Source organism: Oreochromis niloticus, linkage group LG11 (genome assembly GCF_001858045.2).
Source record: "Oreochromis niloticus isolate F11D_XX linkage group LG11, O_niloticus_UMD_NMBU, whole genome shotgun sequence".
NCBI classification, from domain to species: domain Eukaryota; kingdom Metazoa; phylum Chordata; class Actinopteri; order Cichliformes; family Cichlidae; genus Oreochromis; species Oreochromis niloticus.
This window is the reverse complement of record NC_031976.2, coordinates 18,813,655-18,840,701: the sequence shown is the minus strand read 5'-3', so window position 1 is coordinate 18,840,701 and position 27,047 is coordinate 18,813,655. Positions and strand designations below refer to the sequence as shown.

General features: G+C 40.9%; 1 protein-coding gene across 4 annotated transcripts; it reads left to right on the top strand.

Annotated features, from left to right (window-relative positions):
- Positions 1–25,325, top strand: plekhg4b (pleckstrin homology domain containing, family G (with RhoGef domain) member 4B). Of its 4 annotated transcripts, XM_005472422.4 has the most exons (25): positions 3–303; positions 5,150–5,347; positions 6,313–7,552; positions 12,154–12,357; positions 12,816–12,939; positions 13,365–13,458; positions 13,985–14,071; positions 14,296–14,412; positions 14,834–14,932; positions 15,159–15,301; positions 15,416–15,554; positions 15,672–15,794; positions 15,886–16,047; positions 16,181–16,539; positions 16,672–17,052; positions 17,645–17,894; positions 18,187–18,276; positions 18,855–19,079; positions 19,253–19,423; positions 19,514–19,691; positions 19,812–19,928; positions 20,117–20,395; positions 20,868–21,094; positions 22,664–22,733; positions 24,819–25,325. In XM_005472422.4, exons 1-24 carry the CDS (start codon positions 235–237, stop codon positions 22,706–22,708), a joined length of 5,121 nt encoding a protein of 1,706 aa, XP_005472479.1. In that variant the 5' UTR covers positions 3–234; the 3' UTR covers positions 22,709–22,733; positions 24,819–25,325. The 4 variants fall into 4 exon arrangements, with proteins under 4 accessions (XP_025767385.1, XP_005472479.1, XP_005472477.1 ...); XM_005472420.4 differs by having other exon boundaries at positions 4–303; positions 16,181–17,052; XM_005472421.4 differs by lacking the exon at positions 22,664–22,733 and having other exon boundaries at positions 4–303; positions 16,181–17,052.
- The last annotated feature ends 1,722 nt before the right edge of the window (positions 25,326–27,047 follow it).

Here is a 27,047-nt window from a genome sequence, read left to right as displayed (position 1 = left end):
AGTGACGGGGAAGCCAGCGCACTGCCTCTCTCATGCTCTGAAGTTTAGTCTACTCCAGCTACAGACACCACAGCATAGAGAAAAGGAGAGAGACAGGGGAGAGAAATGGTGCCGGACCCGCTGATACCACAGCAATGACTTACTGCACTCACAGTGTGGATTACAAAAGTCTTTCACCTGGAGTTTGGAGACACGTGTTTTATTGAATTTTGGGATTGTTTCTTTGGTGGCTAAATGCTTCCTTTGGGCAAAATGCACTCCAGAGCAAAATCACGGAGCTGTGACAACTACCTGTGTATAAAGGTATGAGCTTGAAATATGTTTTAATTACAAGATTTCTGTGACTCTCTGGAAGTTTTTGCACGTTTGAACTTTTCTTACCTTTTTTTTTTCCAGCCACTTTATTGCGTGTGTGTTTCTGTATTATGGCGGTAGATGTTTTTGATGTCACTGTTCAGAGATGGCTGATATTTTGACTTGTCGCTGTGTAGTCAAAACACAGCAGGAAGCTTTTCATACATGCATTGTGTAAGAAGAAAAGGGAGGACAACACGAATGATGATTGGGATTATGTTATTGCTCGATATGCACATATATGACTTGTTTGTTTGTAGCGTGCACGGCCTCTCTGGATCATTACTTTTGTTGTGCAGTCTTTAAAGATGAGCGTTTTATATTTATTTCTTCACTAGTTATAGATCGTGTGTGTGTTGATGATGATTAGAAATTAGAAACGTGGACTTTTATCTGTAGGGGGAAAAGAGAAAGCAAGATATGATAAACAGACTATTATTTCTGGGAGTCACTGAGATACACAACTTTGTATCCTCTCTGATATCGTTATCAACCTCCCACTTATAATGGAATGCACCCACTCTATATTTACCCTGCAGAGGTATCAACAGACTTTGTCAGGCTCCTTTGTCTCTGTTGTCACTACTTATCACTGCCCTGATTGGCTGAAGGACCTCCATTCACTATTTTGTCTTCCTTAATGAGTTTTATTGAATTGAACATAATATTTAAATGTGTGAGATTCAGTGTTTCATACACACTGGCAGAACAATAAGCCTGTCGGTGCTGTTTACATCCTGAAGCAAAGTCATTAGTCGCTTTCCGGTGATATAAAATGAGTCTTTTCCATAAACACTGTGGGAATATGTGAAAATTACTCTTTAATCCATCAGTAGTGGTAGTTTTTGTTGGTCTTATTAAAAAAATTTAAAATAAATCAAAATAATATGACTTACTGACCCAGATTAAAAAATATGTTGAATGTAATCTGACAGAAACACCACTACTTACTTTACTGTAAAAAATAGTACTTTTGGCTGTGGGTATGTGGGTGGTCCAGTTTATCACCTCACCTCTCACACTTATCTGTGTTCATCACACAATCCTTTTGTCTCGCCGGGTTATCTGCTAAGATAACAACGCTACAATTTACAGCAACAGCTAATCTTCTTACGGACCACAGCATTAGTATGATTATGCTTTTCTTTCTTGAAGCGTGTGCTGTGTGTTGTACACAGAGAGCGTGGCGTTCGTGTGTACAGTTTGATGTGTAATTACATGTCTTAACAGCGATCTCAAGTAACCTCATTGACTTTGTTATGGCTCCTTGACATAATCAAAAACTGTGGCTTTTAAATGTATTCAGAGTACAGCGTGCACCTTTTGTCTGACCACACATCCCAGCCTCTCTCCTCTTACTGTCTTTCTCTCATGAGATAGGATTTCTATTGGTGCAGATCAAAAGCTGAAACTTACTGCGGGCTTAATGGGGAGGTCTCACTAGACTCTTTTGTTGGCATCCTGGCACCTGGCAGCGGGGCAGGTCTGAGCAACCTGTGGCCTTTGTCGTCCCGCTGCCTTTGAGGCTGTTAGCAGGTTGGTTAGCGAGCAGCCTCTGTGGGGGCTCCAGCGCTCTCCTGTTACACTCCCCTGGTGGCTTCATGCTCCACTGGAGTCCTGGCAGGCAGCGTCTTTTGTGTCCCTGACCCACTAAATGTGTCAGTGACCACCTCGTGTTTGCTTCTGTGTGTCTCTCACTTTTTCTTTTGGTTTTGATACGCTTCTTTCCGTATTTACCCGACTTTTCAGTCTTGACACATGATTTCACTAAGCGTTGGAATAGAAGAATCACCAACTAATCAAGCATTTCACCACCATCCGTATATGTTTAACTTTATAAAAAAGGAGGGGGGTTAACAAAACAGAAAAGGTCAAACATAACCAGGATCAACCCTCTTGGTTTGCTTTTTTCATCAAGAGACGAAACCCTTTAATGTTTAACCATCCCATTTGCTCTGATCACCTTTTTGACAGCTTGTTTACTGATGGCACAGACAAAAGTGTCCCACCTTGAGCTTTAAAGCCATTAATTACCACCTCAGTCTGCCATCAAACAAGCAGCCCATTAGAAAGATCTGGCATCAGAGAGGTTGGGACTTCCCAATTTGCTCCTCTCCTGCCTGAAGCTCTGAAGCTAGACATACACAGCTATATACACTGCATTCCTGTGTGGCTCAGAGCGGATGGGAGGCTCAGCTCTGGTGGCTAAACTCGGTCACTCTGCTGAGACGTGCAAATATATCTCGTGCTAGACAGGTGACACTTAATGAAAAGCCTCCATTTTTTTCATGCCAGTGGCAAGCTCTGTGTCTCTTACCTTAGGTAGGATTTTATTTACATGTGTCACTACTCTGAGTGTAAACAATGGATTATCCGTCTGTTGTTATTTTTAGTGCGGGTTTTTTGTATCCATACTGTAGCACTGGATTACATAGACAGCCACTCCTGCGCAACACGATGTCTAGCCTTTGAATCGTAATGTTGGCTAATTGTTCTTCAAAACACTGCGTCTGTCACTACCCTTGTTTTTCTGCCTTAGGAACCTGAATTGAAACTTGCTGGTGTGTCCGAACTATGCGGCCGAGGCTTTCCTCCCATTGTTAGCTCTCCTCCAATAAAACACCACGTTACTCCTCTCCTCCTGGGCGCAACAGTGACTAATGCCCAGAAACGTTTTTGTCTCGCTAAAGCAAGCCGACTGCTAATGGAAGTGGGTGTTTTGTTTCAGGGCACCGACACTGTACTGCACATACCACTTAGAGAGGCGGAGTGCACAATGAGCGCCTTGTAGTAGAGTCGTGGCATGTGTACGAATGCGCTCAACTGTACTCACTCTCCTCTAATTGATGGTGCTGCACTGCTTAGATCAACAAGACAGATCCTACAAAGGGTGAAACATGGGCTGTCTGACCACCAAAACTCAATAGTGTAAAGGCGATCTCTTGATTTGTTGGCAGCTTCTATTTACATGCAAATGTCGCATAGAGATTCAACTCAAAGTAGCAAAATGCATCGAGGAGCTGCATATTAAAGCCCTGTGTTGGTCAACATCTTGCAAAGTTGTAACACTTTATTATACAGCCCCCTACTGAGGGTGTAATTCGCCTGTACCTAACTGGAATTTCAATGTATTTTACTTGTAATTACAGTGTAGTTATATACTTACAGCTAGGTACTTTAGAATAAAGGCATGAAAAGGCAGGTCTTTGCAGGAAAAAATAATTATACTATAAGTAAATTGTGTCAGTAAAAATGTGTTAGTAAATTTAAAGTAATGTGTAAGTAATTTTAAATCATTCATGAGTAATTTTAAGTAGTGCATAACTTAAGTAGTGATCAATCTTTCCTTTTTTACAATATTCATTGTGTCAATGTAACTGATGGATGTTATAAGATTCAATTTCCCCACTTTATAGGGTTAATTCTGTGGTGTTCAATTTTGATTGAATTAAATCTAATGATACATTTCTATTTATTTATTGGAGTCTTTCTTCAGTCATGCAAAGGCATTTTTTTTTAATTTACTACTTTTGAAAGCTATGTTTGAACTGTGATTGTAAAAGAAGAAAAAAGTAAACTTAAGTAAATAAATTTAATTTACTGTACATACATAGGTCTATAAAAAATTTAAAAAGGGAGGACAGTCCTTGTAACATTTATTTTAGGTAGGTACACATTTATATAAATGTGTACCTACCTTTAAATATTTGTCAGTAAATAGAATTACATTAGAATTTCAAATAAATACATACAGGAATATTATGCCCTTAGTCATGGGCTGTATTATAAAGTGTCACCCAAAGTTGTTATATGTGAGACATTTCCTGACATTGCTATTTATCTATGCGCTTATCATGAGAGACAGATGTCTCTATTCCACGGCTGTGTTCCATTCAGGAAGGACACATACTGGAGTGATGTTTGGCCTTGGCACCGACAGAACAGAGGAAGGTCAGAGCTTGAACCATGACTCCAGCTACTACTACAGGTCATCCTCATTCAGATCTGTTGTAATCCCAAATATCCTGTCCTCATCATCAGACAAACTGTGTTGGACATGCAGTTTTGGGGACCAGTGGCGGTGGCCCGGGTCATGTAGGGGTCAGATCATACTGTGTGGCAACACGGATGCTGTTGGAAGGTCATGTTCCACTGTCTTGATCGCAACTGGAGTCCAGTTTGGACTTTCCAGTTTGCCTGTTTGTGTTAGCTGAAGGTGACGTCATGGTAACCAGGTGTTTCCCCTCTGCCGGGATGCCTGATATTCCCTGTCATGTTCAAACTTCCTGACAGTCTTGCTAAATGGGATCCTGCATGCATATGTTTGTCTAGTTATATATTTGTGTACTGTGCACAGATAGCTTTTATTTGACTGTCGTTGCATGCATTGCATTTCATGGAATTCGTTACAAGCTGTCTGGATTAGTAGTTACTAACCTGTGACTCCAAGAAAAATCTTACTATGAAATGTTTGTTTCTTCTCCTTCTTGTAAAACTCAGGAAACTTCAAAAATCTGAAAACTCCTTTACACAGCACTTAGGCTATAAGTAGACTTATTTGAATTGTAAAAAGTACTGGCAAGGGGATGGCACACACACACACACACACACACACACACACACACACACACACACACACACAGACAATCGGCAGACTGTTGCTTTTATTCAACAGGAAAAGGAAAAATTGGCAATTCATTAAAAGAAAAAATCTCCATGTCAAAAAGACTGGAAGCCGCTTATTTAGACTCACATCTGCTCATATGTTAATGTACCTGTCTCTTGTTTTTCTCAGGACGCTGAGTCTTTGGACAACTGTATCCAGAGCACTTTGTCTGCCCTGTACCGTCCCTTCAGTGCCACTGCTGTCACCGTCCTCTGGCAGCTGTTCAGTGTGGTCGAGAGGCAATATCGTGGAGACGGCCTCCGCTGCCTCATCGACTTCTTGCTTCCTGCCAAGAGGATCCTACAGATCATACAGAAAGAAACCTGTGTGAGTTTTTGATAGTAATGGTATCTGAGGTTAAATTGAGGAAACCAAGAATGTCTGTATTTTTTTATATGTCTGTTCTTTTTAAAGAGATTTAATTCCGATCTGTGTTTGGAAGAGAAGATGGATAGAAATATAGAGAGAGGACATGGGGATTTAAGAAATGAAACCAAAACTATCTCACTGTCTGGAAAGAGATAAACAACTAGAAGTTAAACTGTGAACAGTTCTGCTGAGTGTGAATATTTTTCCTGAGTGGGAAAAGTGAGACTGAAACAGAGTTGATTATTGTTCCGAAAACAGGCAACAAGCTGAAAAGCAGCCATCATTCTCTGAATAGCGAAACACAGGGAAACTGTGGAGTGCTTGAGAGGGAGCCATGGACTCTAGGGTCCAGCGTGAAATTCAATATTCTCTCTCAAAAGCTTTGATTGCTGTGGGTTAGGGCCCTATCACCAAAGCACTGAAACTTTATTCCTCTGCATTCATCTCTCTGGTGATTACACTGTGACGATAGCCACAGAGCAATAGTTTCATCTAAGCCTAGCCCCTGAGAACAGCTTGCTGTGCAGGAGAGTCTTTGTAATGTAGGCAATATGAGAGGCTTCGGAGGAAGATCACATCCTCAGCCTTTGCCATGACATTCATAAGAGATGAAAAAAGCCAACCCTTGAGCACCGTGTTTTTGCTCTTAGGGTTTCACGCTGTCACAACACAGATTTGTGTTGTGGTTGCTGTGAAAACGGGCCTGATCAGACAGGTTTTCGTCTTTAGCTGACAGTGATTCACTCAGTGCGCCCCATGAAAACACCTTGCCTCTCCATTACAGCTAAACATGTGTTTAAATACTGCTTTGCAGATGTCAGTCGAAATGATGCAAGTCGTACCACAGCTGAGGCATGACTCACATATATGATAACAATGTTTTATGCGAGTTGGTACTGACTGACTTCTCTTTCTCTTCACAGGTAAAGTTCAGAGGCTTGCTCTTTTATCATGAGGGATGGCCTCTTTGCATCCATGAGAAAGTTGTCCTGCAGCTTGCACCTCTGCATAAAGTCAGATTAAAGCAAGGAGATTTCTACCTTCAAATTGTTCCTTTAGGACGCAAGGCTGCCAAGCTAGTGATAAAATGTTTGTCAATCAGTGGGCAGGCCATTGCAGAAATCCCTATTTCAGAGAGCATGTACGGCAGCATCTTCACAGCTGAGTTCTTACAGAATGTAACACGTGACCGAAACCTGCATCCGCTACAGAACTGTCTGCTTACCACTGGTACGGCTGTGTTCAGGACACCGTGGAAGAACGTGGTCAACCCGCTCTTTGTCAGCAACACAGCAGACGCTATAATGCAAGCGCACTGCAGCCGAGGTGGTTTCCGTGCCCATCTCAGCACTTGCAGCACCAGCGGATCTACGGGGACTCTGGACAGCCATCGCAGCTCCAGAGAGTCCCTGCACTCTCAAGGAGCTGACTCCATTTTCTCTGAGCCCAACTCCCCGAACAGAAACCGCATGGACTCTAGCAGTGAGAGCCATAGCACCAGCACAGCTGACAATGCTATACCCAAAATTAAAATAGAAAGTCTCACTGAGGAGTGTGGTATAGGAAAGGGCGGTGAGGACAGCAGTGCAAGAGAGGGAGGACTGGGGTCCAAGATGCTCTCTTTCAGCACAGACCTCAGTAACCCAGGCCCTCGGCGCCGTCTCCACAGAGACTCTGCAACTTTTGAGACCAGGAGACTTTTCAGAAAATCTTACATGGAAGCACTACAGAACCCCATGACCCTTGGGTCGAGCTCTGAATCCATCTTGGAGGAGAGCTCAGAGCATAGTGCTACCCTAAGAGAGAGAACTGTGACACCGGGTAACAGTCCCGACACGCAGACCTCCTCCAGAGAACATTCATCGCGGAGGTTGGGTAGCCGGGGATGGCTTAGCAGTGATGACTCCAGACCCAGCACACCTTTACTTTACTTACAGAGAGGTTTGCGGAGTGCTGAGAGACGAGCAGATAGGCGCTCCAAGTCACTGGAGAGGACTAACAAAGCAGGCCAGGTTAAAGGCCACCGGGAACGCTCTTCTTCTGGAGGATCAGCTGGAATTTCACCCAAAAAACTAATAAATGGCTATGCCTTTCGTTTCGGAAAGCTGGATGTGGAGGCCATAATTCCTGGAATTGAGAGGAGAAACAGCAAGGATGAGTCGGGTAAGTCCTGATGTTAAACCTCAGTGCACAAAGATTACACTTAAAATCATAGATTTTGGTAATTTTTTGCAAAAATACATAAAGAACATTTGCTTATAAATGATTTTTTATGCTTTTCAAGTAAATTTCAAATGCAGTATTTGAAAAGTAGTCATTATATATAATCATTATTATGATCAGTAATGTCATGAACACAGCAAACCAGCAAATCAATTAATTGATCCTAGCCAAATGTAAAGACATAGGAGCCAGTTGGTGGCTCACGTCCTGAAAATCCTATTATGGCAAAATTGCTGCAATTCATTTAGCGGGTACTTATTAAATTTTTCTCAAGAAACAGGAATGAAAGAAACCAAACGGCTAAAATACCTATTTACACCTAATAAACAATACATAACTATGCTAGTGCTAACTAACCTCCGACGAATATCAGGAGCATTAATTAAACTCAATTTATACTGTATGGCCACTTATAGTATAAATTATCCTTGAGAAAACCCAACAAACAAGCTACTTCCACCCCCCTATGAGCACAGGACTTTGTGACAGTAGGAAGGAAAAACTCCTTTTTAACAAAAACTAAAAAACCTCCAGCAGAACTAAGCTCAGGGAGGGGCAGCCATCTGCTGCAACCATTTGGGGGATGAGAGGAAAGAGAAAAGAAAAAGAAGAACATAAGGAGACAGGACAAAACACAGACTAAGAAAAGCACCTCACACAGAGTGCTGCAACAGTCTGAGACTATAGTAGAGTAACAAAGAGATGGTTCAGGGTCACCTGATTGAGCCCTAACTATAAGCTTTATCAAAAAGGAAAGTATTGATAACATAGAGAGGGTGTCTGTCTCACAAATCCAAACTCGGTGCTGAAGGGTCTGCCTCCAATTCTATTTTTAGAAACTCTTAAGAAATACAAATAAGCCTGCAGTCTGAGAGTGAAGTAAGAGTGCGGTCTTTAAGATATGGTGCTGCCTGATCATTCAAGACTTCATATATCAGGAGAAGGATTTTAAATACAGGGACTCGATGAAAATAGGCTAATATTGGAGAAAGATGCTCTCTTTCTCATCCTTTTAGTACTCTTGCTGCAGTGTTCCAGATCAACTGATTGCTTTTAGGGAATGTTTAGAACAACCTGATAAGAATGAATTATATATATATATATTATCAGCCTAGAAGTAATGAATGAGACAGGATGTTCCTAAATTTACAAATGTTGTGCAGATAAAAGAAGGCAGTCTTACAAATTTGTTTTGAAATAGTAAATAAGGTGTTAATAGAGGCCAAGGTTATGCCATCCAGAGTAAGCTGGGCACCATGCTTCTAAGATTTTTAGGACCAAATGTAACAAGAAAGAAAATTACAGGACATACAGGATGTTATGTCTTTATGACATGCCAGTAGTTTAACTAATTAATTTGTTTCATCTAGCTTCATCTGGGTAGCAAATATATGCATTGTTTTCTAATAATGTTGCCTAAGAGAACCATGTGTAATGTAAAAAGTAGTGGTCCCAGCACAGAACTTTGTGGAACTCCATAACTAAATTACACATGTGAAGAAGCCTCTGTGTTTACCTGTACAAAGAGGAGTCTATCTAATATGGAGTCTATGATTCCTTTAATATTAGTGTCTTCTAATCTCCATAGGAAAATCTTGTAATCAGCAGTATCAAATGCCGTTCTAAGTTCTAACAAGACAAGAGGACAGATGAGTCCACCATCAGAGTCATTTGTAACATCATTAGGACTATCTGGATTATTTTGTAAACAATCTCTATGACACAAGAAGTCCAGAGACTGGGACTTTTTGCCTATTTATTACTAAACTAAGGATGTATTGTAGTTGCACATTTTCCTTCATTACCGTGAACAATGAGACTTTAAGTTGCATTAACCCCATTCTCGTGGTGCTGCTGTTGTACATATTCACTAATAAAATCATACAAAATAATTGATTTGTACTTTTTAAAAGACACAACTAAAAAGTGATACACAGTCAGGATAAAATCCACACCAAGTGTAGCCTAAAAATCCTGACATGCATGCAAGCATGTATGTACCTACCTGAATGGGCAAGGCCTTGCCATGCAGGCAAGTACGTGCATGGTAAATATGTGCATGCAGGCAAGTACGCTGTGATTAATAAAACTTTACAATGAATACTAAGTTTAAGTGGAAGCAAGTGGTGGAAGGAAAGAAACGGTGTTGATATGTCATCGCTAGCTGCTTCTTTTTTGTTTGTTAACGAAGAGGATGGGCTGGGTAGAATTCCACATAAAGATATGTGAGGGAGACAGCATGTAGTAAAAATCCAAAGTTATTAACTGACAATACAGGTTGTTTTTTTTCTTTTGTTTTGGGTTTGGGGGGTTTGCAATTTTTCTTATTTGAAAGAAGCAGGATAAGTTTAGAGACTCAAATGCTAATCAAAAAAAAGTATTAAGACCATTATTAGCATAACAGATGGTGATTTATGCCTCTGATAAATGCCTCTGAACTTCTGATTTTGAGCTTTCTTTGGTAAACTCTACAGCACCCTGTAGTTTTAGAAAACTGCACAAGGCATTTTCAAAAACCTGACTGAATCTAAAACTTCTTCAGTGTTAACAGGTTTGGTTTACCGATGGTTAAATCATCGTGACAATCTGAGGCTCATCATTTGTCGCTAATCAAATAATACACCCTGAGGTTATAAAAACCTCTTAATAACTAGATGGTGGTTTTGCAATAACAGCCTGCAGCAGGACTGGTTATAACAGTTCATTAGATGACTAGAGTTGGAGTCTGAATGCTCATAACTCTCAGCTACTCTGTTCCGATTGGTGACAGATAGCCTTTCAAAGCCCACTCTGTGTGTTTTTTGGCACGTCGAGGGAACAGGTACGGCCCTACCCTGGAAAGAGCACTTTAGTCACAATCCTGTGTTTTCTTTACTGCTGTCAGTCTGTTTTGTTTTCTGTTGGTGCGTTCTGGGTAGCTCAGGAAAACAGTGATGTGAGAGTACCACCTAGGGAATCATGTTGTTTTTAGAGCTTCTTCCGTGAATTGAAATGTGAGGTTAAAAAAGGCAGTTTTGTTCATTCTCTAGTATTTAACATTGGGCAGTGTCAGACATTAGCTGTGAGTATTTGTGTTTTGTTTTTTTTAATAAACATGCTTGTAATTATGTTGAAAGAGCAGCACTGGGCAAAAATACAGTAGTTAAATCAGATTTTTCAGAGATTACTTCAGAGGGATTGAATTTCAGCTTTTGGCAAGCAGGGTTTTCCAGCAGCATTATAGAAAATCATGTAAATTCTGTAAAAACTGGCATCCTATAGTGAGATGACCCTTATCGGGACTAGGAGCTGCAGCAATCCCAGATGGGTTGCTGGTTTACAGACGTTTACAAATCAGCCGCTGGGGAAGTTTTTGGAAAGCAAACTTTTATAAATTGAGCCTTTGTCTTTTAACTACAGAAACCTGAAAGCTCGCTGACTCATACAAGTCTGAAAAACAAATACTCTATGATTAATTAAATTACTTGTGATATGAGCCAACAAATATCCTGAATCATACGTGCGATCAGTAAGCGATAATAACCAGCGCTTGTTTAGAGTCTTTGATGACTTAAAAAAGTGTCAAACACAGAAGATAGAAAGCAGACTGTGACACAGGACAATACACAGGAAGCTTTAGCCTACTTTTGTCACATCCTCTCAAAACAAAGCATTTTAGGAAACCTGCAGCAAACACAAGCGTGGTCACACAGTCGCACAGGAAATGCACTAATTCTCTGAAGACAATAGAGGCTGAGCTGGGAGGGCTTATTATCACAGAACAGAGCAGGACAATACTCAAACTGCTTATAAAGACAACACATGATGGTTGTACATCACAGATGGATAGTCGCAAATTTATTACAGACAAAACATTGAGTTTGTGTAACGTTTAAGGATCTGTGAATAGTTGGAATACTTTTTAAAAACTTTATTTTTAACTAAATGGCATATACACCGTCCAAAACCCACAAAAATTCAATTAGTTATCATGTAGGACAAAGAAAAGCAGCAAATTGTCACATCACACATGATAAAATCAGTGTTTTCAGGGATTTTAGCTTCTGGACCACTATTTTCTGTTGATTAAGTCTTAGTATGTACCATGCATACTCATCTGTCTATTTCATCCCAGTTGTTGGCCAAGACACCATGAAGTATCCTGTAGGATGTAGAGATACTGGATTGGATATTAGAATGCTGGTTTGCAGCCTCAGGTTCAGGTCTGTAAACTGTGATATCTATTAAAAATGCCAGGAATATAATTCTTGTAAAAGGAGCCTTGAGCTATGTAGAAGTGAATAGGAGGAGGTGAAGGTATGAGAGTCTGCCTGTGACTCAGCCTGACTAAACACCTGGACTCTGTGATGACTCAGGTGAACTCACTAATTGAGTGCACTTAGCTGGCCACTAATAAACACACTTTCATGAGGTATCACCGCTAGGAAAGAGAGTACAGAAGTGAAAGGAAGCTTCTAATTTCTATTGATTGCACTGTGTTGTTGATTCCTTGCTTAGTAAACATCAGACTAGTGCTCAGATCTTTTTGTTTGTCTTTACAGGACAGCGTAACGACAGCCTGAACAGTGAAAGCAGGCGGCACAGAGCTAGTGGAGAAGAGTCACACAGTCCCAAAGCTGCAAATGGGACAACAATCAGAGCGGCCTCGGTACAAAGCTCATCATGTGACTATAATTTAACCTTCCCCAAACTGGTGTCAGAGGTCAATCAGGAGCTGCTCACATCAGCGGCTGTGATCCTGCCAGGTAAAAGACAGCTGATTCAGACCCATCAACCTGTACTGAAATTATTTCCATCCATCCATCCATCCATCCATCCATCCATCCATCCATCCATCCATTTTCTCATAAATCCTGAACCATGAAATAATTGCCAGAACATTCAACTTTTTTTTTGAAATTGCAGTGTTTATTGAACTTTCTGACAAATTAAGAAAAAAAAGACACTGAATATCAATTTCCATATATGAGTTTTAATCTTGATCATATTTGCTCATTTTATCACATTTCTTATCTCCAACATTTCTGTGCATCTTAAAAATGTTCACTTTACTTAAGTTTTTGGTGAAAATTATGATGTAGTGTCTCAAAAATTTAAAAAAACGATGAGAGGTATTTCACTTCTTTTCGACACTGAAATCATTCAAAAATAAAATAACAATAACAATAATAATACTGACCCCCATCTCTGCTATCTCTACCAGGAACCAGAGACCGCAGTGGGAGAGCAGTGGTGCAGGTGTGCACAAGAGCTCCGATGTGGGCAGGTGAGACCTGCACCGTCCACGATCTGACGTGCTTACTTAGCTACTACTACTCAACTCTGCGGTAAGTCATGCATGCAGCATGCCGGTTTATTTTGTCTGGGTTAAAAATGACTTCTACACCTATCATTAACTTCTAAGGTGAACTCGGTCCCATCCAAGCTAATGTTTTTAACACTTTTTCCAGTTTTCTTTCCATTCCAGCTTTTATTTGGAGCCTATAGAACAAAGAAGTCTTTCTACTAAGTTTAGTTGAACGTATTTGTTTGTACCTTATTAGATCTCTTATTAAACAACACAATGTGTTTGCTTTAAGGTCAACATCCATCCCAAAAAAATTGCTTATAGGTCTGAAACTTAACTTTAAGTGTCACTTCATCATCACAAAAATCTGTGTTCGTGTACAAATTTGTCAGGTGTCAAAATATTGTATCACATGCCAACATGTGTTTGACAGATGCTACAATAACTTTAATGCTTTGGTTTTAGGAAAGAAAGGCGTGATCAAGGTATAACTGTTGTGATAGACTGCAGAAGGCAGCAGCCTGTTCCAGCTCTGTTGTCATCGCTGTCTGAGTTTCAGGTGAGCCCACACTGGAAAACATGTAATTACCCTCCAACACACCCGGAGAGTTTTCAGGCCCTGCTGGAGTCTCTGCTGCCTCCTGCGCTGTAATGTTATGTGTCAGAGATAAAATACTGCCTCATTCCTTACACATTTCCTATAGTTCTGCCTCTCGGTCTCTTGCATAGTGCGGTTTTTCTTTTTAAGAGGCACACCTTAAACTTGTAGTGTGCGCACTTCCAAGACATTTTTCTGAAAAAGGCTGGCCTCAGGGCTTTCGTGGACGAGCCTGTCCTTGCTTGTCTGCTTTTAACCACACGCTGGGAGCAGGCTGGCTGCAGCTGACTCGCAGCAGAGATATCATACTATGATAATATTTCTTACTGATGTAAAGGTGATAATGCTGTAAACCTTGACACAAACATCTGAAGTCACTTTGAACGCACAGTACTTAGCTGTTCACAGCATAAGAACTATATGCTGTATTATAATTTATGTGCTTTAAGTGTATCTTAAATAAAACGTGCTCATCTGTTTTTTCTAGACTTTAATACCACATGCACTTTACTCAGTTCTGTTCCTGTCGGACAAGGAGGCAGCAAACAAACCCGAGAGAGACATCAGTGTGCAGGTAAAAATAGAATAAATGTGCAGTATTCATGTTGGTGAAGGCTAGGCCTAATTTTGTTTACACATTTGCAAGAATTCATTTCCATTTGTTACAGGGATGATTTTTGGAAGTTTCTTATCTAATGTTGTTACTGCAAGCCGTGATGACAGAGATTTTTTAAGCGGTGCAGGAGACGTGCTGTGACTGAAATCTGGATGTTTGTTTATATTTTTCTTTTTCTCCAGACAGAAACTGTGTCATCTTTGAAGGCCCTGTTGAAGTACCTTGACCAAACCCAGCTCACACGAGACCTGGAGGGCACCTTCCACTACGATCACAACCACTGGATCCAGTTCAGACAGGTGAGTGTGACTAAGGCGACTGGAGTAGAGTGTAAACATATATGTAATACCCTTTTTCCAGTTTCATGGTTAGATGCTTGATTTCATAATGGAAAAAAAGACCCAGATTTACAGGGCAATGCACCTCTAAGCCAGATAAACATAGGAGAAGTTTGCTTTGAACTCTTACTAAGAGATGACTAATGTAACCAAGGATTTTGCTGTCTAAACCAAATTATAGCCGAGTACTGAAAATAATGTAAAAGGGGAAAAAACGACAAGCGTTCTGGCAGAAAGCCCCAAAGGCAAACTTCCCCCACCAGCAAGCCAGTTGAAACATGATCAGTTTCACATTTGGTAATATCACTGTTTTGACACTGTAGGTGTTAACAGTCTCACTTCCCTTGCTTTCTTTTTTCCTCTTGTCTTCTTTTACTTACAGAAAATCGAACCTTTTGCCGCCAGCTGTAGTGCGGCCATCGCCTCCCTTCAGGAGTCTATTAGCTCACTGAGCGCCAGCAGCAACCTGAAGACCTCTAAGGTCAGAGCCAAGCCCTGCAAACAGTCTGGCCTTCTGATTTATGTGTCTCCACTCACACACAATAGATGTCTGCTGGCTTTTTCTTTGTAGTAAAATGTTTACCAGTTTGTTTTATTCTTAGTTTCCAGAATATTTGTAAAAAAAATAAAATAAAAAAAAAAGGGTTGATAACCTTGATCTACTGTGTAAATGTGTATCCGTTTACCCCTCTCCGTGTTTATATCAGGAGGTGTCTGAGGTGTTAGAGAAGCAGAAGCATCTCATGAAGTGTGTACTAGATGACACCTGTCTAAACCGACTCCGTCTGGAAGGTGGAACTGTACTTGCCCGTATCAGGAAGGAAGAAGCCTGCGACAATGAAAACTACAGGTAGATCATGATAGGACGCAATGGTGCCCAGTGATCATAATGAGTAGTACCCATGATGATTAAAAGGAACGTCTTGTAACCTGTCTGAATATTGGTTTTTTTTATTTATTTCAGGGACACTGTCGACATGTTAAATGCACTCTACAATCAAGTAGATGAAGAAGTTCATAAGCTTGTGATCCTTTCAAACAAGTCACAGAAACAGTTAGAGAGCTTGCTGGAGGCGCACAGGTTTGAGGAGCAAACTCAGCAGGTGACTTTTACATTAAATACCATCTTCCCACCTGCTCTGCAGAGCTTTTCTTGTTTGTTTTTATCTCTTTAAAAAAAAAGCATCCTCAGTAATTGACAATTCCTTTCTCTTTTTCAGATCAAACTTTGGTTCAGTGTAGCGGGAGAGAAGCAGCTTGCACCTTTGGAATCATTAACTCTGTCTGCAGCCAAAATAAAGGAGATGAGAGAGAGCTTGAGCCAATTTCTGGAGGAATCAGTGGTAAAGATACCTCAACTTTTATGTGAACTGATTATGTTATATGTAACTTTTAGAAGGGATTCGGTGCTAAATTGATCTTTTTCGCTCACAGAACCAGCAGAGACGTGGCCTGCAGCTGGTCAAAGAGTCTCCAGAGGCCCTTCCAGAGGTTCTTCTTGACTTTAAACAACATCTGGGTTCCATTTTGAGCAGAGTTGAGCAAAGGAAGGCGAAACTAGACATCCTAGCCAACCTGTATGAGTTCTATGATTCGGTAAGTGAAATTCATGCAAAGTGATATCACATTTTAATTGATCACCTTTCTTAAAAGATTGAACATTGAATGATTTGTGTTTAGCCATATTGTGTATATCTAAGATATTTAAACCACCTTTTTACATCTGTAGGCAAACCAGTGGACGGATCACTGTCAAGATTACTTCCATCAACTGAATCTGGCCAGCCCAGGGGGAAGATTTTCGCCCTCTGTGGTGCAGGTCCTACAGGATTACTGCACTGAGGCATCCAAGTTCTCCATGGAAAACTTCAGCACGCTTAATGACATGGTGCTTTCACTGGAGTCTCCTGAGCAGCTGCAGCAGTGGAACGCCGTGTGGCACAAATGTCAACAGACCAAGCAGCAGCTGGAGGAGACTTTGGCTCGAGCCATGGAAGCAGCTCAGGACTCCACAGCTGCTGATACGCCGGATTCTCTGAACCCTGCAGAAGTTCAGATCATCACTCCAGAGCAGCGTGGAGCTAATGGGTGTGTGCGTCTACCTGGACCAATTAAGCCATTAAATTTTGAGGACAACAAAAATCTCTCTGTCAGGCCTTTTTCCAAGAGTCCCACAAGTTCGATCTCCTCTTCATCGCACTTCCCTTTCTCCCCCGACAGCGAGAGCAAACTGAGACAGAGCCCACCCATGTTTGATGACACAGACAGCGACTGCACTATCGACTCGATCGTCTCCTGCCGCTCCGAGCCCATCTACTCTGGAGCCTCCCGGGTGCGCAAGCAACCCATGAAGAAGATCATGAAGAAGACCATGAGCCATGAGCTATCCCCGAGAGACAGCACCCACTCGGATGTCAGTCACATTCACGGATATACAGGCGTCTACATTAAGGGTTTGGAAGTGACCAATAACGTGTCTGCAGAGAAGAAGCTGCAGAGACCTGATGTGACGAGCCCCACGCTAGGCCGCAGCCGCAGCATGTCTACGCCCTGCAGGATCCATACCAGGCGCAGCGAGGGAGATGGAAAGAAACAGAGCAGGTGAGGAATTAATCAGTTATATCAAGAATACGCTGGGATAGAACCTGATGTATATGTAGTTATAAACAACACGTTTATGATGTTTTTGTAATATATGGGGAAAAAATAACACCAAAAGCTAACATTTTCATGACAAACTACACCAGCCTCAGTCCTGTTAAGCCAGACATGTGAATTTGTGGTTTATTTTTAAAAAGCCTTCATATTCTCATATTAAGTAACTGCTTTAAACCTGCCTCATACTTTCTTGGGACTGACCTGTTAAAACCAGTGTGTAGTTTTCAGGTGATTACTAGACTTTAATGACAGTCTTGTGGTATTACTTTAATGGTGTTACAGTCACTCATTGTCAGATTAGTCATAGACTTGCGTACCTGTGACTATTACAGGTAAAAACAACACAGACAACCCAAAATATTCAACTTTTTATATTATGAAGTGAAGTCGAACAAATCTAACCCTCAGATTTGGATATTTTTTTACTGTTTTTTTTTTGGGGGGGGGGGGACTCACTGTCAAACAATCAAAATTGTCCACATTATCATCCCTGTTGTTCTCAGTCGTAACCCTGATGCGTCCTTCTGTTCAACAGTAAAGTGCAGCACATCATGGACGAAATGATTTCCACAGAGAGGGAGTACGTTCGCTCACTCAGCTACATCATTGAGCACTATTTCCCCGAAATGGAGCGCCTCGATTTGCCTCAGGACCTGCGGGGGAAACGGAGCATCATTTTTGGGAATGTGGAGAAACTGTGGGACTTCCACAGCCAGTATTTCTTAAAGGAGCTGGAGGCGTGCACCCAATCCCCGCTGTCCATCAGTAGCTGTTTTCTGCGGCATGTGAGTATCTTTACACTTAATTTGAAACAGCTTTCAGGTCTCGTTGCTTCATCGAGATGTGTTACTGTGTAGCTACTAGCTTTAAACACCGGTTTAGTGTAGTTTGTCATGTAGTGATTGTTTCATTATCCCACACTGCTCCATTATTGCTTGTGTGCTCATGTACTCAGCAACAAAATGAAAGTACCTGGTGAATTACAGTCTCTGAATCATGCGGCATGCTTTGTGAATCATACTGACATGTCAGCATACATTTTGCTGTAGTGTTGTAACTTGTTAATGTTGTGTGCAGGAGGATCAGTTTGGAATGTATGCTCTGTACAGCAAAAATAAGCCGCAGTCCGACGCTTTGCTCAGCAGCCACGGGAACGAATTCTTTAAGGTGCGTCTGGAATCTCTTACTTTGGTTACATTCCTCACACAGTGACTGAATACAGGCTGCAAAACAACCTTTCAACCTCTCTGATTATAGAAAGGTTTACGAGAAAATGACCCTACTGTGCACTGAACTTATTCATTTATGTGTCTCAGTTTCTATTTTAGGTTTTTCTTTTTAATCCAGCATCCAGTAAATTAAGCATAATTAGGTGTTAAAACAGGATATAATTTAGGGCATACGTAGTTTGTAATCATCAACCCCTCATGATTTTGTAAGGATATCACAAACCCACGAATGAAGTGATGGTAGTTCTTTTTTTTTAATCCAGGCAGTATTTAAAACTGAGACTTGCATACAGAAATCATAAATAACAGTACACATTTACGAGTTGCTAATAGTTCAGCATGGGTAGTAGTAATGGATGATGTGGCTGAGAATTGGTGTGATATAATTATTTATATCCGGATGAAGCAGAATTGACCAACAGATCAGTGAATTTAAAAAAAAAACACTGACAAAAGTAGCCCTGTTTTCAAAATTGTGCTGATTAGTAGAGGAGTAATGATGATTTCTCCCTCCAGAATAAGCAGATGGAGCTCGGGGATAAGATGGACCTGGCATCCTACTTGCTGAAGCCCATTCAGAGGATGAGTAAATATGCGCTGTTGCTCAAAGACCTGATAAAAGAGTGCAGCCAGTCCCAGGAGCAGGAGCTGAGTGACCTTCGCACTGCAGAAGAGATGGTCAAGTTTCAGCTGCGCCATGGGAATGATCTGTTGGCTATGGACGCCATTCGAGGATGTGATGTAAGTTATAGGCAGGCACAGATATGAAACAGAGGTACTCAAACTTAGGTCATCAAAGCTATTTTTGCTGGAGTTCATTGTTTTAAATGTGATACAGTAGAATAAGGTCAGACTCCCACCAGGAATCGCATTGTTCTCGCTGATGTGTGCAAGCAGCCATGTTTCCTCTCCAGGTGAACCTGAAAGAACAGGGTCAGCTCCGCTGCCAGGATGAGTTCATGGTCTGGTGTGGTCGCAGGAAATACCTCCGCCAAGTCTTCTTGTTTGAAGACCTCATCCTCTTCAGCAAGACCAAGAAGATAGAGGGAGGATATGACATTTACATCTACAAACAGTCTTTCAAAGTAAGAATTTATTGCTTGAGGAGGATTTTTTTGTCTGGACTGCTATTAGAGTAGAGCTTTACTTTTATATTCTTATTGTTTTCTGTATAGACAGCAGAGATAGGCATGACTGAAAATGTCGGTGACAGCGGCCTACGCTTTGAGATCTGGTTCCGTCGGAGGAAGTCACAAGACACGTTTATACTCCAAGCCAGCTCTGCAGAGGTCAAGGCAGTGTGGACAACTATTATTGGGAAGATTCTGTGGAGGCAGGCGCTCAGAAACAGAGGTCTGTTTCTGTGAAAGATTGTGCATTTTGACACAAACTCTTAAATACATCACACAAAACAAATAAGGTGACACACACAAACATTTTGTCATTGGAGATATTTTTGTTTTGTCATTGTAGAGCTGCGCATGCAGGAGATGGTGTCTATGGGAATTGGAAGCAAACCGTTCATGGACATCAAGCCAAGTGACGCAGCTATCAGTGACAGAGCCATTGATTATACCATGAAGGGGACAGGTGAGCTGACTTTGGGAACTAAATATTCTTTTTCTTTCCAATGGAATATCTGTTTGCTATTTACGTCATAATCAGTACAATTAACGCATTAATCTTTCTGAAGGTGTGATAACAAAAAAAAAAGTACCACAACATTGGTTTTCATTGTTGCTTATCTAACAGCTCACTTCACTTCTCTGTAACGCCAGAGTCGAGGACGAGAGCGTCCATCGCAGTGTCCTCATTTGAACACGTGGCCTCGTTCAAGAGGCCTCACTCCACCATCTCCAACAGCAGCACCTCCTCCTCCAGCAGCCAGTCGTCCTCCTCCCTGCTGGGCTCCCTCAATCTCCACCTGTACTCCTCGCCCTCTCACCCGCACACACTTTCGCACCCAGCAGGCAGCGTTCCCTCCTTTACCCAGTGGCCCTATGACTGCATAGAGGAAGATGAGCTGGAGCAGGACACCGTGAGCCAGCCCTCCATGAGTAAGTGACCAGATGTTCATTCGCCGGTTTTGTTTTGTTTGTTTGCTCTGAGGGAGAAATCAGGCACTCATTGGTGATTGACCTTCATTCATCTTTTCTCCCTACAACATTTTCTCAAGCGTGAACTTTATCCAATCTAATCTTGTAGCACAGAACAGAGCAAACTTTGGTAATTTGCACTTCAAACAAATCCAAAATTATTACACAAAATTGCATCGCATGATAAACAATAGAACAAGTAAATAAAACATGCAGTTAGGTGTCTTGTTTGCTGCTACCACAAGGAGTCACCAAAGTTACAAACTCCTACACATAAAATGTGTAAACAAATGTCTTTTTGAATGCTTTAATAACATGCAAATGACAGAAAACTTTAAACTCGGCCTGTGAATGAGGTGAACAGAGTCCTCTCTTGCTGATCTTGTATTGCTTTATTTATATATCTAATCTTTCTCCATGCTTTCTGTGACAGTCATTGAGAGCTCTGAGACATCTTCTCAGTGTACATCCAGTGAAAGTGTGACAGGACTGAATACGCTCGCCATACCCGGGCACACCAACGCCACCATGGACTCTTACAACAACAACGAGTCCTCTTCTTTCCTCTGCTCCACCACACCTCCATCCTCCATAGCAGAGCCCTCGATTTTCCAGAAAGATGAAGACCTCCACCCCCAAGGCACCAAGTTTATCACAGCAGTGAGTGTTTGATTTCTGTCATTATTATTGTTATATATGTAAAAGAAAACTGAGGCTTTATTGTTGCAGCCATCACATTTTTTCATACTTTACCTCTGCCTTTTTAAAAAAATGTAATGTCATTAGCCGTGTTAACCAAATGTACTAAACTTTTTCTGCTTTCTACATGTCTTTCTATAGTTCTTCTGATTCCATCAATATGCACTGTTAGGCAGTGCATAGTAGTTTGTAGCTTCACTTCTTCCTTTCTCCTATGATAATTTTGGCACATTGTTCCCTATTTGTGGTTCACATGTGCCTCTTTGTGTAGCAGTCTGAAAAACAGAAAAGACCAAGACAAAACACACTCAGTTGCCACTCAGTTAAGGTTTTTGTGGAAACCTTTTTTAAAAGTGTTAAATTGTATGTGTGGTCATTGTGGTTAGTGTTAGCAGTTTCCACTGTTATTCAACTGCATCATTTGTTTCTGATAGTCATTTTCCATTCAGTTAATAAACGCAGGTGGGCTAAATAACACACTGTCTCTTTGTACAATGTATATAACAGGTCACCACAAACAAACCAAAACTAATCAACAGGACTTTTCAGTACAAGTGAGATTTCCTAAAACCCCTTTCAGACGTGCGCTCCCTGCCAGCAACGTGCTGATCTTTGAACATGTCGGCTCCATTTCTGAATTCATCTGTCACGCATTTTCGCCATTCTCAATCTGGAAGCGTGATCTTTCTCTCTTTCTAAGCCCGAGCGTGAGAGGCAGGTGCAGCCGCTGCAGCACGCAGTCTTTTGTATTGAGACGTAAACACCCAGACGATGCCCGCAAGCGCGAGACAACTAAACGATCCAAAGTGTGATGACAGTTCGACAGACTCATTTGGGCATTAGTGGCAAAAATTGCATAAATAAGGCTGTAATGTGTGAAAGTGGACAGAATGCTGTCATTTTAACAGATTGACGAAGCGAGCAACATTTGTAAAGCATTTTGAACAATTTCTGCAAAGAAACTGCATGACTGACTGGAATGGCTGCAGATATATGTGCCTGTTATTGTAGTTTTTAGTTTTTGAGATAAAACAGCTGAGGCAGAAATGAGCAGTTATGTTATTCTAAAATGTCTCTCTGAAAATTTAGGGGGTTTTTGCTCTTGCTTTTACAGACAAACAGCAACAACATTAGGATTGGAAAGAACAGCAATTCAAAAAACAGTTTAAAAACTGTTGAACAAGAAATATAAAAGTACTTTTTAAAGAAACCTCAAGCTGGAAACATAATTTACTTATAATTTTACTTTACATGATACTGCACTACACATAGAGCGGGCCATCCATCGTCTGTAAACCTTTTAAGATCTTTTCTTGAAAATATATATTTTTTCATCACGTTATCTACACTTGGATCTTTAGCTACGAAGCTCACACTCCTTATTAGACAGCATTACTAATGAAGCCGAGTGTCCTGTAAAGGGGAACTGATTACTTAAATGTTATTTTTAAGGTGGGTGTCAGACTTGAAGCAGAAGTAGTTGCTTCCATAGTTTAACTCACCACTTTTTTGCTCTTTTGTTTTTACCAGAGCAAGACCTCTCATATAGCAGTAGGCCTGTCTACATTGGTCTGACTCAGAGCTGAGGGGTTTTAGCTCAGTAAGTAACCGATGTCACAGGGGTGGACATCTGTAATGTTCCCTTCACAACCTCATTAACAACTGTGAGGATGTAGCCGTGGCCTGAATACTAATCTGTGTGGGAAAAAAAATCTTTTGTGTTGCGTGCTGCATGGGAGTTTGTCCTGATGGGTTGAGTGGGTTTAGTGAGCTGTCCTTCTGATGGGTGGTTTGGCTCTTTTTCATGTTTCTCCCCCTTTTTTCATCCATGCTTCTCTTTGGCATGAGGGTGAAGCGTGTATCATAATAAAAACACGTGTTCTTGAGATCGTGCATGCTTGAACACATGCATGCTATGTTTTAAGAGTGATTTTTTTTTTGTATAGCATCTGTGTGAGTTTTGCGTTTTTAAGAATCTTGCTGGTTTTTAGCTCAAAAAATGGAGGAAATTTTATTTTTTTAAAAACAAGCCATTTACAAAATAGCAAGTGCATCTGGCAGTATTAAAGTGTAGACGTAACATATATATGTAAAAAAAAAAAAAAAGAAAGAAAGCACAGGCTCTTTAAATTCTAAGATAATCTTGTCCTTAGCGGCTCTAAAAGTTAGTTAAATTACACCCTATCGATGTTTATGTAACTCCAAACTAAGCAAAATGCAGAAGCAGCGTGTGAAGAATTGGGTATGAAGAGCGTAAGTAACAGCCAGGCGCTGCTGATCTTCAGCAAGCGTGAGAACCTCGATAAAAGAAGAGGTCTGGGAATTTTGCAGTTTTGGGGCGTTCAGGTGTAGGAAGGGTTTCAGGATCATTTTCCAAACAATTTAAAGTTATTCTTTACACACTAGAGAATGTTTTATTCTCAAATGTAACGCTCAAGACATTTGCCGAACGTTCCCAGCAAATTGCTGGGGTCGGACCGTTCGATGCGCAGAGCTACATCTCAGACTCAACACTTCACTTTGCATGTTAAGTGTGTGGCAGTATAATTAGAAAGAGGGTGAAACTGGAGATGTTTGGCAGTTATGAACAGCACCATGTTTGGTAAAAAGCAAAGACAGCATATCACCACAAACACCTCAAAACAACTGTCAAGCGCGGAGGAGGAGGAGTGATGATTTGGGGCCTGTTTTTCAAACACAGAACCTGGGCACCTTGCAATCACAGAGTTGACCGTGAACTTCTCTTTATACCAAAGTATTCTAGCATCAAATGTGAGGCCACCTCTCCAACAGCTATAGTTTGGCCCAAATTGAGTTATGCTGCAGGACGATACAGAGCACAGCAGAATCACGGTTCTGCCGTCCAGTCAACGTCCAGATCTTGAAGAGCGCAGCGGATAAGCAAATATGAACCTCAGTAACATGAAGCACTGTAGTAATAAAGACCAAAATTTCTTCACAGTTGTGTGAGAAAATGATAAGGTCACACAGAAAACCATTACTTCCAGTTACTGCTGCTAAAAGTGGTTATACAGGCTCCTGAATTGTGCGCCGTACGTCATTTTTCACACAGTGCTTCTGCATTTTGACTGCATAGATAAAAACACAGTTTAAGTAGTATTTATATCTTTTAAAAGCTGGTAAGAACTGAGTGTCCTGATAGGTAAAAGCTTTTTATGGTGCCTTTACTTTTAGGCATATTAAAGGTATGCGTTGTGACAAATGAATAAATCACTCATGTACTTTCTGTCCAACTTTAATACATTTAATCAACATTACAGGTTAGAAAAAACACCTTCGCCTATTCAGAATGTTTTTGCTTTAAATGCCACACAAATAAAACGTTTAATGAAAGAAAAAGCTGGCATCTTTATTTCAGCTGCTAAAGGTTGTGTTGTTTTGGTCGTTTCTTTACGCAGTGCACAGTTTTGTCTACATTTTGCTCACCTTCCTGATGTTGTGTGAAACACTGATGCCTTAAAATCACTTAGCATTTTACAGTTGACAGATGTTCATCTAGCATGCGATGTGGTTTTGCTTTATTAAAAGGTGTATTGGGAGCGTTTTCTTGACTTGACATGCTTAATGCTGCATGTTTACTCAACTTAAACCCTTCTGATTGCATATTAAAAAAAGTATTCTTTTACACGTCTTTTAACATTTTTCCTTTTGCATTTCTTTGCAGCTATGAGGTCTGCAGGAGGCAGCAGCTTGTACTTCACGGCGAGGAGACGGGAAAAATAAGCGGATTAAAGCTTCACAGCACTACAACTTTAATGACTAAAATGCAACTTATTACATATTACATTTCGTTACAATACTGTAAATGTATAACTGACACATAATATACGCTGTCGTGATGGTACGTCAGAGGTCTGTACATTTTTTTTGTAAGCTAGCCATGTGTTTATACTGTAGATGTATTTTACAAAACGAAACATAGCTGACCAATCCCGACAATGTTGTACTGTCGCACTTCTCTTGCAGTCAGTCCTTGTACAGAAGATTAAAACGTTTTAAACACGTGGCTGTATTTGTTGTTACACTGGGGGAAGCTGTTCTTTTACAGACAAAAATCTTCAAAGTTGAGCAAAACGCTCAGTGCGTGAAAACATCTCAAAAGTGTGAGTGCACGCAAAAACATGCAACCGATATTTCCACTGATAAAAAAGTAGAGTGTAAAAACCACACACAGAGGGACCCTTGCAAATAAACAGAAGTGAACTAAGAGACTCAGCACTACCGTTAAACAAAGAGATGCAGGGGCTGAGTAGAAAAAAAGTGGTTTTTCCTGCACATGAGAGAAGCTGACACTCGTTTACCACAAGTCCTGTGTTCTCAGTCCGAGTCAGTCTTTACGCACAGACCACAGCCCAGGCTGTGCAGCGGGGGTTTGTACTCCAGTATAGGCAATTGAGACAAAACTGAAAGCCACACTCAGACTATAGAAAACACTAAAGGTTTGCATCACTTAACTTCTTTTAAGCATAAATATATTGTTCCCTATTCCTCTTCATTCAAACACTTTATTTACAGTATAGTATTATTTATTCTCACTTTCTTCTCAGCAAATTTCATCAGTTTGATTATTTGTTTTTCGCACGTTTCTCTTTGGAGAACCAGAAGCAGAGGACTGCAGAGAGGGAAACTTCAAGCCCCAGTACACAAAGCTCCAGTATCTCCATCTGCTAGAAACAAACAAATAAAAACATTAGATTTCTTTTACAAAAATATAAAGAAACAGCTCATCGTTTTGTCATATTTATAATGTGTCATACCCTCAGATGCTCTTCATTTTGTGGATCCCACCTGGCCAGGTCGACGCTTATCAGAAGAACTGCAAGAAAGGCCACGATAATGCAGCCACCGTTTACTGTGAGGCACACCTGTAAAAAACAAAACAACAAAAACACAGTGTTCTTTAAACCAATTATCACATTCACCATCTGTAGCTGTATTTTCAGACTTGTGCTGGGTTTTACTCACACTAAGCAATGCTGGGTATTTGAACAACAGGTTGGAAACAATTCCAGCGATTATGAACTGCGAAGGAGGAAAATAGAGTTTAGAAAGTCCCAGAAATGAGTCTTCGCTACTTAGTGCGTAATTTTCTGTTTGAGCAGAGACGTACCAGTGAGCCGCTCAGTTGGGAAACTCTGAACAGAGAGAAAAGCGACTCATGGATCTCCTGGGTTGCTGCAAAAACTATTCCCACTCCGATGCTGAGGAGGCCACTCACCATCTGCAAAGACTAACGGAGCGACAGAAAAATATTAATATTTACATGCCATTAAGATCAACACTGTTTTTTTAGAGATTTCTTTATTTCCTTTATAAGATGGGATGATATGGATGAAAGGGGCTGGGCTTGAATCGAATTGAGCCCCTTGCAGAAGCATTTGGGTCAACTGTATTTCGCATTAGGAAGCATTCTGTAGTGAGTTCTCAAGCATGGATCACATCATAGACAAAGTCTGAATTCTTGACTTCTTCGTTGTCACCTTTAAAGGCTTCTTATTGACACAGACTTGTGGCCGTGGCCTGGAGGTAGTGGAGGAAAGTGATTAAGCCAACAAGCTGTGGTGACACATTTCTTTGTATCAGATGGACTGCATGTGAAAAGACCGAGATGTTGTAGAACCTGGACTTATTTTTATTCATGCATATTAGCGAGTTCATGGTTTTATTGGTCGGCCTATTTGAGATTACATTGTGCTGTGTGCGGCTTGTGAGCCTAACATAAGAGGGATACATTCACCTGTTATGTAAAGCTCAGAAACACAAGGATTGCTTCATGACAAATACAGTTTTGTGAAAGAGATTTTTCACAGTCGGCTAATTATTCACAGCAGTTTCTTTCTCACACCACATGATTCAACAGCTTGTAGAGCCACTTTTAGCAGCAATAACTTCA